Raw genomic sequence first — 15,940 nt, 5'->3', positions numbered from 1 at the left:
TACAGATAATGACATAGAAAGAATTAAAGTTGGACCAATTCTTCCTTTATAAACCCTTATTTTGCATGGATTACACGGCTCTGATTTAGGTTACAAAATTTCAGCCTGGAAGCAGTACCTATTTTTTGGTAAACATGTACTACCACCTAGGTAGCAAATCTAGCCTGGACAGCCATAAAAGCCTCTGCTGTACAAGACAAACCAAGTGATGCTGGTTGTACAGGTGCAAATGGCAAAACAAAGTGCAATTATTCTAAGTAAATATTAGAAACACCCTGTAATCTGCCCCCTCACTTCTTCTAAAAGAACAGTTAAAACAGAGTAAAGAATACAACAACCTGATCAAGCAAGACGTAGTGATGTCATCGATTGCTAAAGCACAGCAAAGAATCTTTGGCTTACTTTTAAGACACATTTGTTACTTTTAGTATATACCCTTATTCTACTAGTGATTCAGGGCTTCATCCGTACTCAGGCTGACTAGCACCTTACCTTGCTTGATTTCAATGGGACCACTGGCAGAGTAAGGTATTACTCAACACAAAAAGAGTGTCTGAACCTGGCTGTTCATATCGCTATTTCCATATCCCCCTTTAAAATATAATGATACCATTCAATGAACACTACAATTTAGATTAACAGGGAAAAAGACTACCGAAATATAAATTTTTAAAAGAAGGCATCGCATGTGACCTAGATTTAAGATGATCCTATTTAAAAAAAAAAACAAAAACAAACAAAGAAAACCCCCTCAAATACACTGAGTTAGTCTCAAATTCAGATCTGTTCTGTGTGAAAGTTTTATAAACTTCAGAGTTTTTGTTTTTCACTTCATTTTATAGAACACTTATCTTCCTTCAATCCAAGTTTATTTTTAAGAGCTGAGACAGTTGCACAAACTAGTACACCAAAAAATTCAAGCCAGTTAATAAGAAGATAGAGTATCAGACATAATTCACCTTGCTGAATTTTTTTGGGGTAAAATATTCTACTTTTTAAAAAAAGTAAATCAAAACCTTAATGTTAGTCAGAGCTTTTGTACATTAAAGAGAGATACATAGCCTAAAACATGTTTTTTAGGGTTGTCAAGCAATTTAAAAAATTAATCGCGATTAAGCACGCTGTTAAACAATAGAATACCATTTAAATATTTTTGGATGTTTTCTAAATTTTTTAATATATTGATTTCAATTACAACACAGAATGCAAAGTGTACAGTTCTCATTTTATTTATTAAACATTTGCACTGTAAAAAAAGAAAAAGTATTTTTCAATTCACCTAGTAAAAGTACTGTCATGCAATCTCTTTATCATGAAAATTGAACTTACAAATGTAGAATTATGTACAAAAAACAACATTCAAAATTAAACAATGTAAAACTTTAGAGCCTACAAGTCCACTCAGTCCTACTTCTTATTTGCCAATCACTCAGACAAACAAATTTGATTACAATTTGCAGGAGATAACATTGCCTGCTTCTTGTTTACAATGTTACCTGAAAGTGAAAACAGACATTCGTATGGCAGTGTTGTAGCTGGTATCACAAGATATTTATGTGCCAGATGCACTGAAAGTTCATATGTCCCTTCATGCTTCGACCACCATTCCAGAGAACATGCATCCATGCTGATGACAGGTTCTCCTCGATAACTATCCAAAGAAGAGCGGATTGACAATGTATGTTCATTTTCATTATCTGAATCAGATGCCATCAGCAGAAGGTTGGTTTTCTTTTTTGGTGGTTCAGGTTCTATAGTTTCCACATCAGAACGTTGCTCTTTTAAGACTTCTGAATGCATGCTCCACACCTCGTCCCGCTCAGATTTTGGACGGCACTTCAGATTCTTAAAACTTGGGTCAAGTGCTGTAGCTTTAGACATCTCACACTGGTATTTTCCTTGTGTTTTGTCAAATCTGCTGTGAAAGTGTTCTTAAAACTAACGTGCTGGGTCATCATCCCAGACTGCTATAACATGAAATATATGGCCAAATGCGGGTCAGAACAGAAGACATACAATTCTCCCCAAAGGAGTTCAGTCACAAATTTAATTAATGCATTTTTTTTTAAATGAGCATCATCAGCATGGAAGCACATCCTCTGGAATGGTGACTGAAGCATGAAGGGGCATACGGCACGTAAATTCCTTGCAACACTGTCTACAAAAGTGCCATGCGAACACCTGTTCTCACTTTCAGGAAACTCCGTAAATAAGAAGCAGGTAGCATCTCCTGTAAATGTAAACAAACTTGTTTGCCTTAGCAATTGGCTGAACAAGAAGTAGGACTGAGTAGATTTGTAGGCTCTAAAGTTTTACATTGTTTTGTTTTGGAGTGCAGTTATGTAACCAAAATAAATAAATAAAAATCTACATTTGTAAGTTACACTTTCACGATCAAGAGATTACATTATGGTACCGGTATGAGATGAATTGAAAAATACTATTTATCATTTTTACAGTGCAAATATTTGTAATCAGAAATAATATAAAGTGAGCACTGTACACTTTGTATTCTGTGTTGCAATCAAAATCAATGTAGAAAACATCAAAAAATATTTAATACATTTCAATTGATATTCTATTGTTTAACAGTGTGATTAGTTTTTTTTAATCGCAATTAATTTTTTTGAGTTAATCGCGCAAGTTAACTGCAATTATTCGACAGTCTTGGTTTTTTTTAAAAAAGGGAGGGGGAAGTGAAATATGGGCTCTGTATATGTTGAAGGATGGAGAGCGAATATTACCTTTCAAAAGTGATAATAAAAGATATGGGGCCATATTCTACCCTTAGTTACCTTTATGTGACCCCAATGAAGTCAATGGAGTTGACAAGGGTGTAATTAAGGGCAGAATTTGGACAAGGAATTACTTTGTATTGGTTTGGGGATATGTGCAGCATGAGGGATGATTATTAGCTGTTTCATTCAGTAAGTTTGTAGGCAGAAGGGTGGGGAAGAGACTTTCCAGTCTGTGTGAGTAGCATCCAGTATAAAGGTTTACATACATTTTAAAAGACGACAATTTAAGAGGTTAATTATATATCAAGCATTTGAAATACTTCAGGGCTGTAAACATGAAACCACTTCCAACAAAAAAGTGAACAGACAACATCTGTTTTCTAGTCAAAGCAGGTCAGAACAGACTGACACCTTTTCTTTGGCAAGATCAGGGGAAAACAAAACAAAATCCACAAGATATCAGGATGCTAGAAAGTACTCTATTTGCACTTTATGTAGTGAACAGTACATTGGCTCCATGATATGAGTTTATCATTCAGTTGTCCAAAAATAAGTGTGTCACTGGAAAACTGGACTGCATCTATACTACTGGGTTAGAATACATATTTAGCCTTTTCCCCCTTCAAGCGCATGCATAGCTTTGCATGTAGGAAATACAGTTAACCTAGGTCTGCTATTTAATGGAAAATATGGGATTATGCTCTTGGAAATTGTATGGCTCTTCTAACAAAGGTGCAGCGTTACAACATGCCTCAAAATGTATATTGGAGGGAAGGGGAAGACAAAAGTTATTTTGAGTAATTCACAAGTTACACACATTAAATATAGCCATCTTGGTACGGAGGACAAAGCCAAGATGGACAGATATTTCTTAGCTTATTGAATACAGATTATTTGATTCCCTCAACCCTCTTCTCATTTTCCTTGCTCCCCTCACCTCATAGAAAGAACCTTAAACCTCACCCCTTTTTTGAGAAGACTCAGCTGTTCTCATGTTGTACACCATACTAGATAATTGATTGATTTATAATGCCCGGAAGCCACCTGTTAAGATTGGCATCCCAATGTTCTAAGCACTGAACAAATAATCAGTAAGACAGACTTTGCTTCAAAGAAAGAGTCAATTTTGAAATAAGATGCAATAAGTGGGTGTAAGACAATGGGAAGCAATAGTAGAATTAGGACACAATAATGACAACAACACATGTTTACACAGAGCATCTAGATGCATAGTTATACAGTCAAGCCAAGGGATTGCGCACCTGGGAACACAATCATGTCCCTCAATTAAAGTGGGAAAGGGAAATAGAAGCATCAAGAGACTGAAGTAGACTGGCAGAAAGTAAAAAACAGCACACAGCTGTAAAAGATAAGGAAGGACAAGATTTAAAAAAACTGCATGATATGTGTAGAAGGCACTCAATGTTGAGGATGATGAGGTTTGAATAGAAGCTCTGAGAAATGACCAGGAAAGGTACTTGTAGATACTGCTGAGAGCAGTTGCAGTAAAGTGGAAAGGTCACAAGCCAGACTGAAGGGGCGAAGTTGAGGTAACAGTTGAAGATGGAATATATATGAACTTTAGGTGACAGAGAGAAAGGAGATGGGATTAGCAGGAGAGACAGATGAAGTCTAGAGTAGGACCTTAGAATGAGGGAAGACCACAGCAGATTATAAAATGAAAAACTGAAGGGAAGAGCAAGAGATTAAGGAGAAAAACAAAAGTGGGGGGATAGGGAATCACAAAACAGGAGGTGATGGAGGCAACTGGAAAGTGGGTGAGACACTTGAGAGACTATGGAGAAGTAGGGGAAAGGGAACATCTCTTTTGAAAAACTTGGCAAGGTAGCGGGAGAACAACGGAAGGGTTTTACAACAGAGCCAAATAGTGGCATATAGATGGGATTGCAGGCCTAGGATAATTGAGAATGGAGAAGTAGCTCTTCGTAACCAGGAAGACAGACGAACTGTAAGAGGAAAAAAAGTTTGTAGTGGAGGATGGACCATAATTATGGACCCTTCTTCAGAGGTGCTGAGCAAGTGGATGTGGATGTTAGGAGTGAGCTGTGAGTGGTGGGATGGGCTTTGCACCAGGAATGCGGGGCAAAGGAGTCAACGACTGAGTTGATAAATCAGAGGAGAGGACATAAGTCATAAACATTAGTTATAGAAGGACTTGAAGATGTGAAAAGGAACAGTGAAGACAAGCTTGAGCAAATGGCTGTTTTGGTTACTAGGAAAGCTGATCCAAGACTGAAAGTCAAACAAGGAAAGGAGGACATGGAGGTGGGAGGCTAAGAGGTTGGATGGGAAATCAACATGGTAACTGAGGATGAAGATGGGCACTTCAGATGACAGCCAGACATACAAGAACAAAAACAAAAAGGAAAATTAGGTTACCTAACCCCACTCCCACCTTGTCTTTTCTTTGGTTCGACTGATGTCTCCCCAAGTATTTGCCCTTCTACTTAAGCATCTGTGTTGATGCCATACTGTAGAAGTATGGCATAAGGCTATCTTAAATAAGCTAGTACAAAGCTTTTGGCTTTACTGGTTTAAACCCAACATCGTAAGTTCACCCAGAAACCAATATGCAGTTAATGCCTATCCCAGAGCACTCATGTCACATGGTCCCAGTGATATTCACCATTAATAAGTGGGCACCAGCCTTGTGCATCAACTTGAGTTTCTGGGCTGATTTCATGTGTAGCACCACATACATTCCAATCTACTTTCTTGTGGACAGGGGAGAAGTACCTTGGTCTTGTAGGTCAGCTATTCTCTTTTTCAAAGAGTTCTGGAGAACCAAAGAGGATAAGGGCTGAGGGTCTCGCATTATAATACATGGGTTTGTATCACTGTGAATCTTGTAGATTTATCTTCTAAACTTTTGCATGCCACAAAATAGATTTTACTAGATCTGCAGCCAAATGCAACCATGTTACTATAGGGTAGATTTGGGTTCTAAGACTTGTTATTTTCAACACATGCACAATTTTACCATTCAGAACAAACGTGAGTTCTCTTTATTAGTTATACTCCATTATAGACAATCTCTCCATGACCGTGACTGTATTATGTGTGCCATGAGGTGCAAATGTTTTGTAATTAATTAATTCATCTATTAACCTGGTTAATTCTCAAATTGGGCCAATCCCAATGCTCAAATTTAGCATTACTAAACCTGCAAACATAAAAGGGCTTGATCCTCAAACAATTTAAATCAATGAGAGTGTTACATGAACAAAACAAATCTCCCCAGATTACTGGGATGCACTTATGCCTAAAATCCTCTCTTTGGAAGTGACCTTTCCTCCCCTGCCAGGTACAATATGCTTAGTTCCTAGTTAGCGTTCTATCATGCTACTGCAAAAACAGTGAATGAATGCTCAGTAAAAATTCATGTATCATCCTGATACTAGTAAAATACTGAAGAGACCAAACAAAACAAAACAAAAATCAGTATAAAATGTGTCAACCCACAGTGGCAACTTGTGCAAATGTTGTTCTTGGAGAGATGGGTCTACTTCTTGTGCTAAGCCATGAGCAATTGTTCCTTGACAAACAGTGGTTTGCAACAACATTAATGATTATTGAATACTTTAGTGGCAGCATTAACACATGTAACCACTGTGTTTGGAAAATAAAATTAAGGGTCTGGTTTAACAACACACAGACGTTAAGACATTCAGAGTTAAGGCTGAAATCGTATCCTTAACTCACCTCATTGTGCCTAGGTATCCTAGCTCAAATGGCATGTAAGATCATCCACAGTTCTGAGGCCCCAAATAGAGGACCATATCATACCTAGGCATAACAGGGAGGCCAAATTTAACATGAGTACATATAAAACTGACCAAGATAATAAAAAGTTAATAAGCATGCATATTAAACATACCATCATTCAATTTATTTTTCAAAATACTCAAGCTCTAACCTGTAATACACAGTAGCTGTTAGATTTCAGTTACTAACCCACAACTACGGTACATATTCATGTGCTGTAAAAGTGCTCAGATGCATTCAAAACTTGTTTTTAGATTGTTCCATTGTCATGCAAGGTATTTAAATTTTATAATAAAACACTGTTTCAGAGTTATGATCTTTTCATGTAAAGTTTATGTTCAGAAATCTTTTTTAAAAAAAGTTTTAAGATGTATGGAAACTTAGGTACAAATTGAATTGTGCATTGAGAATACCTTCATTTAGTTCCCATATTATAGCACTATCATACAAGGAGATTATATACACTTAGTCTTATCAATATAAAGATTTACCATTACATTATAACAAGTTATCAGCACACAAGTTAAGAACAAAGTACAAGGTCTCTATCTAGATTGTAATTTTTTATTTATTTTTATTTTTTTTTTATTTTTTTAAGAGAAACAACATATGGAAGGATGGCTAAAAATTTGGGTTTTCAGAGCAAAAGAGTTGGGATCCTCAAGATGTCTGGAACTCTCACTGTATTATTTTTTTTTTTTTTTTAAGAGACTATGCAAACTGACAGACCACCAAACCCCAGTGTTTACTACTCCATTGGCTTACTGCAGTCTTACACAATTGCCAGGAAAGTTTGCTTGCCCAGACAGAAGATCTGCTCACCCTCCCTTACATTATGGTGGATTATATACAAAAAATGGATACTTTAATTCATCTGTTCTTTAAAAAAAAAACAAAAAAAACCCGCAGCAGTGGCAAGACTATAAAATAGCAATCTGTTCTGAAGATGACTTGCAAAGGAAAAGAAACAAAACAAAACTAGGCTTATGCCTCTTTTTGCTTCTTTATGATGTATAAAGAAAGTTTTACCCCCCCCATCCCATCCCACCCCCTATTTCTTATATTTTACATTTCAGAAATGTAAGAAACAGCCCTGGTCTTCCCTTGTTTTGCTGAAGGACTTGTTGGGTAGCGCTCAGACCATGATTGATGTGGCTGATTATTTAACGCAGGTTTACTTTCCCCTAAATTTTAATCATTAAATGTTTAAAACGTCACAAACACCTATTTAACAGTCTCATTTAAAAACAAAAACAAACAAAAAAAAACCCCACACAACACTCTTCCCCTCTTAATGACCAGCTTTCACGCTCCTGTAAGCCATAATTTTACTAGTTGTCTAGACTGAAGGATTTAGTGTGACTAGAGAAATGTGAATTTCTAATGTATAAAACAAGCAAAAAAACACTTTTAGGCATCCTTATATTATCAAGTGCTTTGATTTAGTTAAGCCGCTGCACTTGTCTAATAAGGACAAGGTCAAAGAAGTAAAAAGGTACCAGCCCATTCCTCTCCTCACCCCCCAGCAGGTCATTTTTCAAATATTTGGTGCCATCATGTGGCAAAATCATGCACTACTACTTTAAGAGCAGTTACCAGTGCACATTAGTTATTTCTCACCATTTAAAAGAAATACAATAAATATATTTTTACAGTAGGCCAGACACTCCAAAGCAGTCATTACTGTCTGTAAGACGGTATCCAAAAAAGCCTAATGATTTCCCTTTCTCCCATTACACAGACGAGCTATACTTTCAGGGTTCAGAGATTACCAAGAACCTTGGATATTAAACACTCTTTCACCATTTGCTTTGAGGTTTCCTAGCTTTTTCCATTTAGAAATGTAATGTTATTTGAGCTTAGACTCTGTATTTGCATTCTATAGGTCAATTCTCAGAGGCTCCTTTAAACATAATCAAATAAAACAAGTTGTTAAACACCAAGTCCAATGCTTGGACTAGATAACCTCCTGAGGTCCCTTCCAACCCTAATAATCTATGATTCTATGATCCAGAAACAAGCCTAATGGGGGAAGAGAAAAGACATGAGGAACACACAAGCGGTCTAGAATATTTAAGAAGCAACAGCATGTTTGATTATGGTAGAAAGCAGAACCCAGAAAAGTGAATATGCAACCAACCATTCATACAGACACTAGCTGAACAACTGTCAGCTACCTCACTGAATTACAAGACTACAACTGGATCTTAGACTTCTTGTTTGATAAGACTCAAGAGACTGCAGAGAAAATGAAGAAAGTGGGATTAGGAAAGGGCAAGGAATGAGGGCCTCTAGAGCAGGGCAAAAGAGGAGTGAAAAAGGAAGACAATGGGATAAGAACAAAGCATAGATGAATTTTCATCAGCATATGACAGAAGCACAGATATAGAGGAGCCATGACAGCTAGAGGGGTTAAGTATGCTTTTATCTCCCACATTTCTACTTGTAGATAGATCTATGTGGATACCTTTCAATTTCCTAAAATGCAAATGTGTGATAATGGTCTCAATTTATAACGGATACAAAACAAGGAACAAAAATAGCAGTGTTCCACTTAGATACATTTCTATAAGCTCTGTTTCAAGATTTGCAAGATTTCAGATCTTTACAAGGACAAATAGGAAAATATAAAATTTGTGGGAAGGATGAATATTTGGTTTAAACTGAATGCTATACCTCTATGTTTGAGAGGCAAGGTATGGTGGGTGGGGCTCACATTTTATGAACATCCTAGCAGCTGGGTGCAGTACCATAGTCCTCTTCCTACTCTTGGTGTAACCTGTAGGTTTGTCAGCCTTGCTTGGTGGGTCTTCAGTGGCACAGTCTCTTCCAGGGTAACAAAAGTCCAACCAAAACTATGTCTGTCCTCATATGGGTCTTCAGTGCCAGCTCTGGGAACTTTAAATTCAGTTCTTTGCTCAGGCCTCCAAACATGCCTTGTTTCCTTCTTGAGGTTCACATCACTTGGCCAGTGGGGGAAGCTGGGCCCACCCACTACTCCAAGTTCCAACCCAGGAACCCTATAAACAGCAGTCAAATTCATTGCTGCTGCTACCCTGGGCTGCCTCCTAGCTGGCCTCTTTATCTTCACTGCTTACCTTAGGGGTGCAGTTCTCAGGTCCTCTGGCCCCAGCCAAGAACTGACTTGCTAAGGCCCTACAATTGTTTTTATCTGAGCCTGCTGGGCTCCAATTGGCTGCTTCTGTGCAGCCTCTCTAGGCAAGCCTGGAAGGTCCACATGTGTCACTCCTTTCCTGAAGCAGGGTGTAGAAGAACTATTGGACCTCCTGTATGGAGCCATGAAGGTGGTATACCAAATTACATACCTCCCCCCACAGAAAGAATTTGAGGTGGTGGTCCTGTCTGAAGGCAGTGTTCTCTCCTATGCAGTCTTTGCCCTTCTTTCTCAGGGTATTCTCTCCCAGGCCCCTCTCTATGGAGAGCTTTTATTAGTCCCTGCCCTGGTTGGTAGAATCTTCTGTCTCAGGCTTCTGTCTGGAGAGCTTTTGTGGTCCTTGCCTTGATTAATCAGGTGGCCTGCTTGGTCGGGGGTCTTCTCTCAGGCACTTCTGCTTGAAGAGCTTCCGCAACTCAGGCTCCTTTTCCTCCAGAGCCTTCCATCTAGCTTCTTTCACAGCATCAATTTCCCTACTGTACTACTTTGGCAAAGAGAGAAGGCTTCTCACATTCTCTCCTCTCAAGGCTGAGCCCTTTTCAGAAGCCTTGGTCTCATCTCCTCAGAAAGACATCCAACTCATGTTCTCTTAGGACTGCCAGTAGAGTCTGCCTCATGGCACCAGGTTCCCCTTGTGGACTCTACTGTCACCTCCTAGCCCCCACAGGCCATGTTTGTGTACACTGACACCTCAGCAAGATGTGTGTCAGTGACTGTAATTGTTCCATGCCACACTCCATCTTCCACTGGATAGGTTTGTCAACCAGTCGTATACACTGTTTCCAGGTCCAGTTCTGATGAACTTAGCTCGGAGGCATTTGTGCCATCAGACACCTTTTACTTATCCTGCCTATTCTTGGGGCTCCTGCATCTCTTCCTGCAGCAAGCCCTTTTGAAGATGGACAAAACCTTTTTTATGTGGCCCATCTCTCCAAACCAAAGACAATTAAGCCTTGTCCACCTCCCTGCCACTAGCAGAGTTTGTGGTTCTTCCCACAGCTCACCCCAGCAACTCAGTCTTTTCCCACCCCAGTTCACTCAAGGGCAAGCCGTGTCCACAACCATAATATCTCCTCAGACAGGTCTCAGGCCCACTGGATCACTCTTGTCTACCCAGTGCTTGAAGCCATTGCTGCTTCTTTCCTGCAGGATCCATAACAGGTACTGCTGCTGCCTCTAACCTGTCTAGTTGTTGTGGCAGTTCAAATCATACCTTCCACTACTCTCTGTGAGCCTCACTGAACTGCTGATACAGTTAACACATTTCTCCTTGGCCTTCACTCTTCTTGGCACCAAACCATGTTTTATCAGTCCATTTAGCAGCCATCAGAGCCTTTGGCATCTGAGGGAAGGCATCCTTTGTGACTTTGACCTTGCCCGGCATCTCAGTACTCTGTACCTGCCAATAATCTGTCTGGTTACTCCAGGGGCAAACTGAACTTGCATTCCTTTCAAGCGCACAGTAGATGCATCTACTTAGAGGGCCATCTGACTTCTTTCCTTTTGGCTCCTGCGACACCCAGGTTTATTTGGAGGTCATGGCTTCCTGGCTCCGTTTCAAGCTTCAGATGGGATATCAGATCTCATGCACTTGAGACAGGAGTAAGCATCACGACATCGCTCCTTGACGGGAAGGAAGTCTTGTAACCCCACCTGTGATATCAAGTTGTGATGAAGGGGGAAAACTCACCATCAGTGCTTTCCAGTGGCTGGGTATGCTACCGTAGTCCTTCCCCACTCCTGGCATCCTCTGTAGGTTGTCAACTTTGCTTGGTGGATCTTCAGTGCCTCAGCCCTCTGGCTGGGTCATACAATCAAAATGAACTCCTTCCAGGGTAACAGAAGTCCAACAAAAACTGTCTATCTACCCTCACCAGGTTCTTCAGTCCCAGTCCTGGGCCCTTTAATTCAGCCCTTTGCTTGGGCTTCCAAACAAGCCTTGTCCCATTCTTGGGGTTTGCACCACTTTGCCAGTGGAGGAATCCCGGATTCGCCACTCATGGTTTCAACTCAGGAACACTATAAATATCTACCATGTACCGCTCACTTTGATTCATTGCTGCTACTTCCCTGGGCCTCCTTTTACCTGGCCCCTTTATCTTTGCCCCTTACTAGGGTTAAGTTCTCAGCTGCTCTCTCCCCGAGCTTGAGCAAATGCAGCCAGGACCAACATCTACTTGTCCCTTGAGCAACTTTGGCCAGAGAGAGGGGAGCACCCTTCTTTGCTCCTCTGGTCCCAGACAAAAACTAATCTGCTAAGGCAATATAGCACCTTTTATTTGAGCCTCCTGGTCTGATTGGCTGCTTCTGTGCAGCCTCTTTAGGCAGGCCTGGATACAAGGGACCTTTGTTGTCCCTTTCCTGTGGTGGGGTGTCGGCAGACACAGGGCCTCCTGTAAGAAGCCACAAAGGCCAGCCTAGCCAGTCATACATACCTATATGCATTAAAACACACACCCTACTACTGACTTAACTTCTCTTGGTTAGAAACTTGCCATTTGATCTGACTACTCTTCCTTGCTTTTCTAAGTCGCTAGTGATAGACATTGATCTGCCTGCCAAAGTAAAAATACAAGAATTCTGTATCAGTGCATTATATCTTTAATGAGATAAAATGGATTTCATTAGCATAAACAATATTTTCAATCATTTGTTTCAAACCTTATGTATTTCAGATATAAATAATTAAAGGAATATTTTCAGGTCACGTTTGTACAGGAAACAGGTAAATATGACTCTAGAATGTGAGCATTTCTCATAACAAAGCGCATTTGAGAAATATAGTGATAGCAGCTCTACTCTGATGGACTGAAATAAAATTTCCCCCATAACCTTTTGTTGAAAGTGGTTTCAAAATATCATTGACTCGTGAACATATAAAGAAAAAACCTTCTAAATAATCCTTTATATCACTGAAAGGAAATTTTAAAAGCATCATTTTCTTTTATTCTTCAGCTCCTTCTTCCAACAGAATTTTACTTTTCCTTGTTTGGCAAGATTTTGTCTGACTAAACATACCTCGTACACAGTTGTTCACCTTTGTGCACCCTTCGGTTATCTTCTGTCTTTCTGTATTAAAAAATGTTTCATGGAGCATATAAGGAAGTCACTGAAATTACTGTACCTGTTTAGCAAAAAATAGTGTGTCTAGTCTGGAATCCTGAACAACAGAGCCTGCTGGCTCTTCTCCTGGCTGCCACTTGAAGAGGAAGATAAGCCCATGAACCGGTCTATAAAATAAAAGGTCAAAGCAGAAAAAGTGTGTTGATAAAGAACTATGCAAACTATTTTTAATCTAAGTGTATCATCATCTGATAAGGCAACTCAGTTAACTCTTCCTTTTTAAACACGGTCAGTTAGGTTCAAACTCCCAGATGTGACCTCTAACTTTGAATGATTAAAAATTTTCAGAGATGCCACCCACAATTCCAGGTGGAGTTAGTGCTCAAATAGCACCGCTGAAAAGTCAAAATTTGGCTTGTTGGTCACTTGGTAAACTGGGCTTTAAGTGCCAGTTTGCTTCAGCTCTAATACACATTTAGAGGTTAAAGAAATCCTTAGACCCTGTTCCTCCCCACACCATCACTATATAGTTCCCTGCATAATGCATCTGGCGATTTCATCAGTAACAGTATTAGTACCACTTTCTTTGGAAACTAATATCAGATTCATTATCCAAGTATTGATAAGCGCTGAAACTATAAGTTTGGTAATCCTGCTGGGTGCAAAAGGAAAAATCCATAAAGCTAAGATCCCCTGTGAAGATTTCATATGAGTTCTCAATCTGTAAAATGAGGGTAATTCTTTCTCTCTCTCCATCATTGGTTTTTCTTGTCTATTTAGGTTTTCTGTCTTTCACAAGATGGACTGTCTCTTACTATGTTTGTAAATTATCCAGCACAATGGGACACTGATCTCAGTTGCAGCCTCTAGGTATTACCATAACAATGGTTAATAACATTTGTAGAGGGAGAGTCCTTCTAAAAATGTTTTAGGAAATCTTTTTAAAATGCACTAGCACAAATCTTTCCCCATCATAGTAATCTGAATTTAGGATCAGCTCTAAAACAAAGGCCAAGACAACAACTATAGAGTCAACAGTGTGCCCTTATTGCCAAGAAGGCTAACAGCATATTGGGCTGCATTAGCAGGAACACTGCCAGCAGATCAACGGAAGTGATTATTCCCCTCTATTTGGCACTGATGAGGCCACATCTGGAGTACTGAGTTGGTTTTGGCCTCCCACTATAGAAAGGATGTGGACAAACTGGAGAGAGTCCAGGGGAGGGCAACAAAAAATGATTACGGTGCTTGGACACATGACTTACGAGGAGAGGCTAAGGGAACTGGACTTATTTAGTCTGCAGAAGAGAAGAGAGAGGGGGGATTTGATAGCAGCCTTCAACTACCTGAAGGGGGGTTCCAAAAAGCATGGAGCTAGGCTGTTCAGTGGTGGGAGATGACAGAACAAGGAGCAAAGGTCTCAAGTTGCAGTGGGGGAGGTCTAGGTTGAATAGTAGGAAAAAACTATTTCACTAGGAAGGTGGTGAAGCACTGGAATGGGTTATGTAGGGAGGTGGTGGAATCTTCATCCTTAAGAGGTTTTTAAGGCTCGGCTTGACAAAGCCCTGGCTGGGATGATGTAGTTGGGGTTGGTCCTGCTTTGAGCAGGGGTCTGGACTAGATGACCTCCAGAGGTCTCTTTCAATCCTAATCTTCTACAATTCTATGAAATGAAGCACAGTCAGAATGCATGCTCATATGCATTGGCGTCATATTCACTACTACAGACATAAGAGGAGATGCTTTTTAAGAGGTATGACAGAATTTTTTCCAAGTGCTTTTAAAATGTGATAACCAAGAAGTTTTAAAAATGCCTACTGTAGACAGGGCAAGTTATGTCTGAGGGCCTCTAGTTTGAATACATTGCTAATCTAAGAAGCTTTAGTCAGATAGCTTTTGAGACCCTACATTCTGTACTTCTTGTCCTATTTTCTAGCAGATTATAGAGTAGGATATTTACACGGGAGTGAAGAAGGAGGCACTTTTCTTTTAAGGTACTATACATGAACAAATACAGTGCTTTTGATCAAACATGAAGAATCACAACAAAATTAGCGTTGACAGGAGAGAGATCAGCAAGAAAGAGGCTGAAGTTGTGCACAAGTGCAATAAATTAATTTAAGGTGGTAGATACTTTAAATATCACTGCAAAAACCCAAGGAATAGAGAAATTTATTGTGTGTTCTTGGGCAAGTCAGTTAATAGTAATGCTGATTAATTCCTAGTCCTATGCTCTAGCCACTGGTCTAGGTCACTTCCCGTAAAGAGGGAAGCCAGTTTAAATAACAAAAGGCACGTCTGAAAGTTCACTAACTTGAACGTATTGTATAATGAAAGCTTAAAATCCTGTCAAATTGCTGTGGAAGCCAAAAGCAATACAGCATATTGGACAAATAGCATCTTCAGTGATGTCACAAAGAATTTAGACAAAAGAAATCTTATCTGAGACTGCTTTTGTAGATTCAATAGCTTACTTTAATTTTTCAAAGTTCTCTGGTTCCAGACTCCATATTTCTTCAACTTGTGCTCCCCTGCAACCTGAAAGAGAAAAGATATAGTTTTAACTATCCTAACTTGGAGAGGAAAAATACACACACACACTCTTATAACTAAGCCCAGACTTAGAAAAAAGCCTATGACTGATATGGATGAAAGATTAGAGAAAAAAAATGTTTAGTCCAGTTTGCGTAATTTTATAGAGTGAGCAGTATCAAATGAACAGAGTGTCACTTTTTCATTAGTTAGTTACCATTGTTTGTGTTGATTTTTCAGTCTTTATTTAAGAAATAACGGGACTATAAAACCACAAAAATCAGCAGAAGATATTTTGGGTTAAGTATAACACAAAGTTAGCAGCATTCTTTTAAAATCATTAATTTATTTCATGTATAGATATATAAATTCAATTAGTGTTTGTATTACTTAAGCTATATATTAGTAGCAATACTAATAACCCTTACACCATAGCAGCATCTTCCATCAGAGGAGGTAACTGTGCTTTGCAAACATTGCTATAGCATCATATATCCACAGTAGAATACTTAACCTAATTTTTTAAAGGAGCAAACTTGGATACAAGAACATTTAGTAACTTGTTCATCACAAAGGAAGTGTATGACTAAGCCAGGAAGATAACCCCAGGAACTCACAGACCTATGCCTTTAGCCACAAAATCTTC

The 15,940-nt window shown here is 39.2% G+C and overlaps 1 protein-coding gene across 2 annotated transcripts in view; it reads right to left on the bottom strand.

The window, feature by feature from the left end:
- Positions 1–15,940, bottom strand: part of UCHL5 (ubiquitin C-terminal hydrolase L5) — a 30,093-nt gene that overhangs the window by 10,162 nt on the left and 3,991 nt on the right. Inside the window, exons 2-4 of one of the 2 annotated variants that reach the window (XM_045026655.1) lie at positions 15,237–15,300; positions 12,824–12,929; positions 6,462–6,545 (exon numbers count right to left, since the gene is read on the bottom strand). Coding sequence is in view for 1 of the 2 variants with exons in the window: in XM_045026653.1 (XP_044882588.1) it covers positions 12,824–12,929; positions 15,237–15,300 (170 nt within the window). In the remaining variant the exon portion in view is untranslated. The remainder of the gene's footprint in view (positions 1–6,461; positions 6,546–12,823; positions 12,930–15,236; positions 15,301–15,940) is intronic. The other variant, XM_045026653.1, reaches the window with a different exon arrangement.

The sequence above is a fragment of the Mauremys mutica genome, chromosome 8 (assembly GCF_020497125.1).
Source record: "Mauremys mutica isolate MM-2020 ecotype Southern chromosome 8, ASM2049712v1, whole genome shotgun sequence".
In the NCBI taxonomy this organism is placed as follows: Eukaryota; Metazoa; Chordata; order Testudines; family Geoemydidae; genus Mauremys; species Mauremys mutica.
Note: the sequence above shows the minus strand (reverse complement) of the source record. Positions and strands in the feature narration are given on the sequence as shown.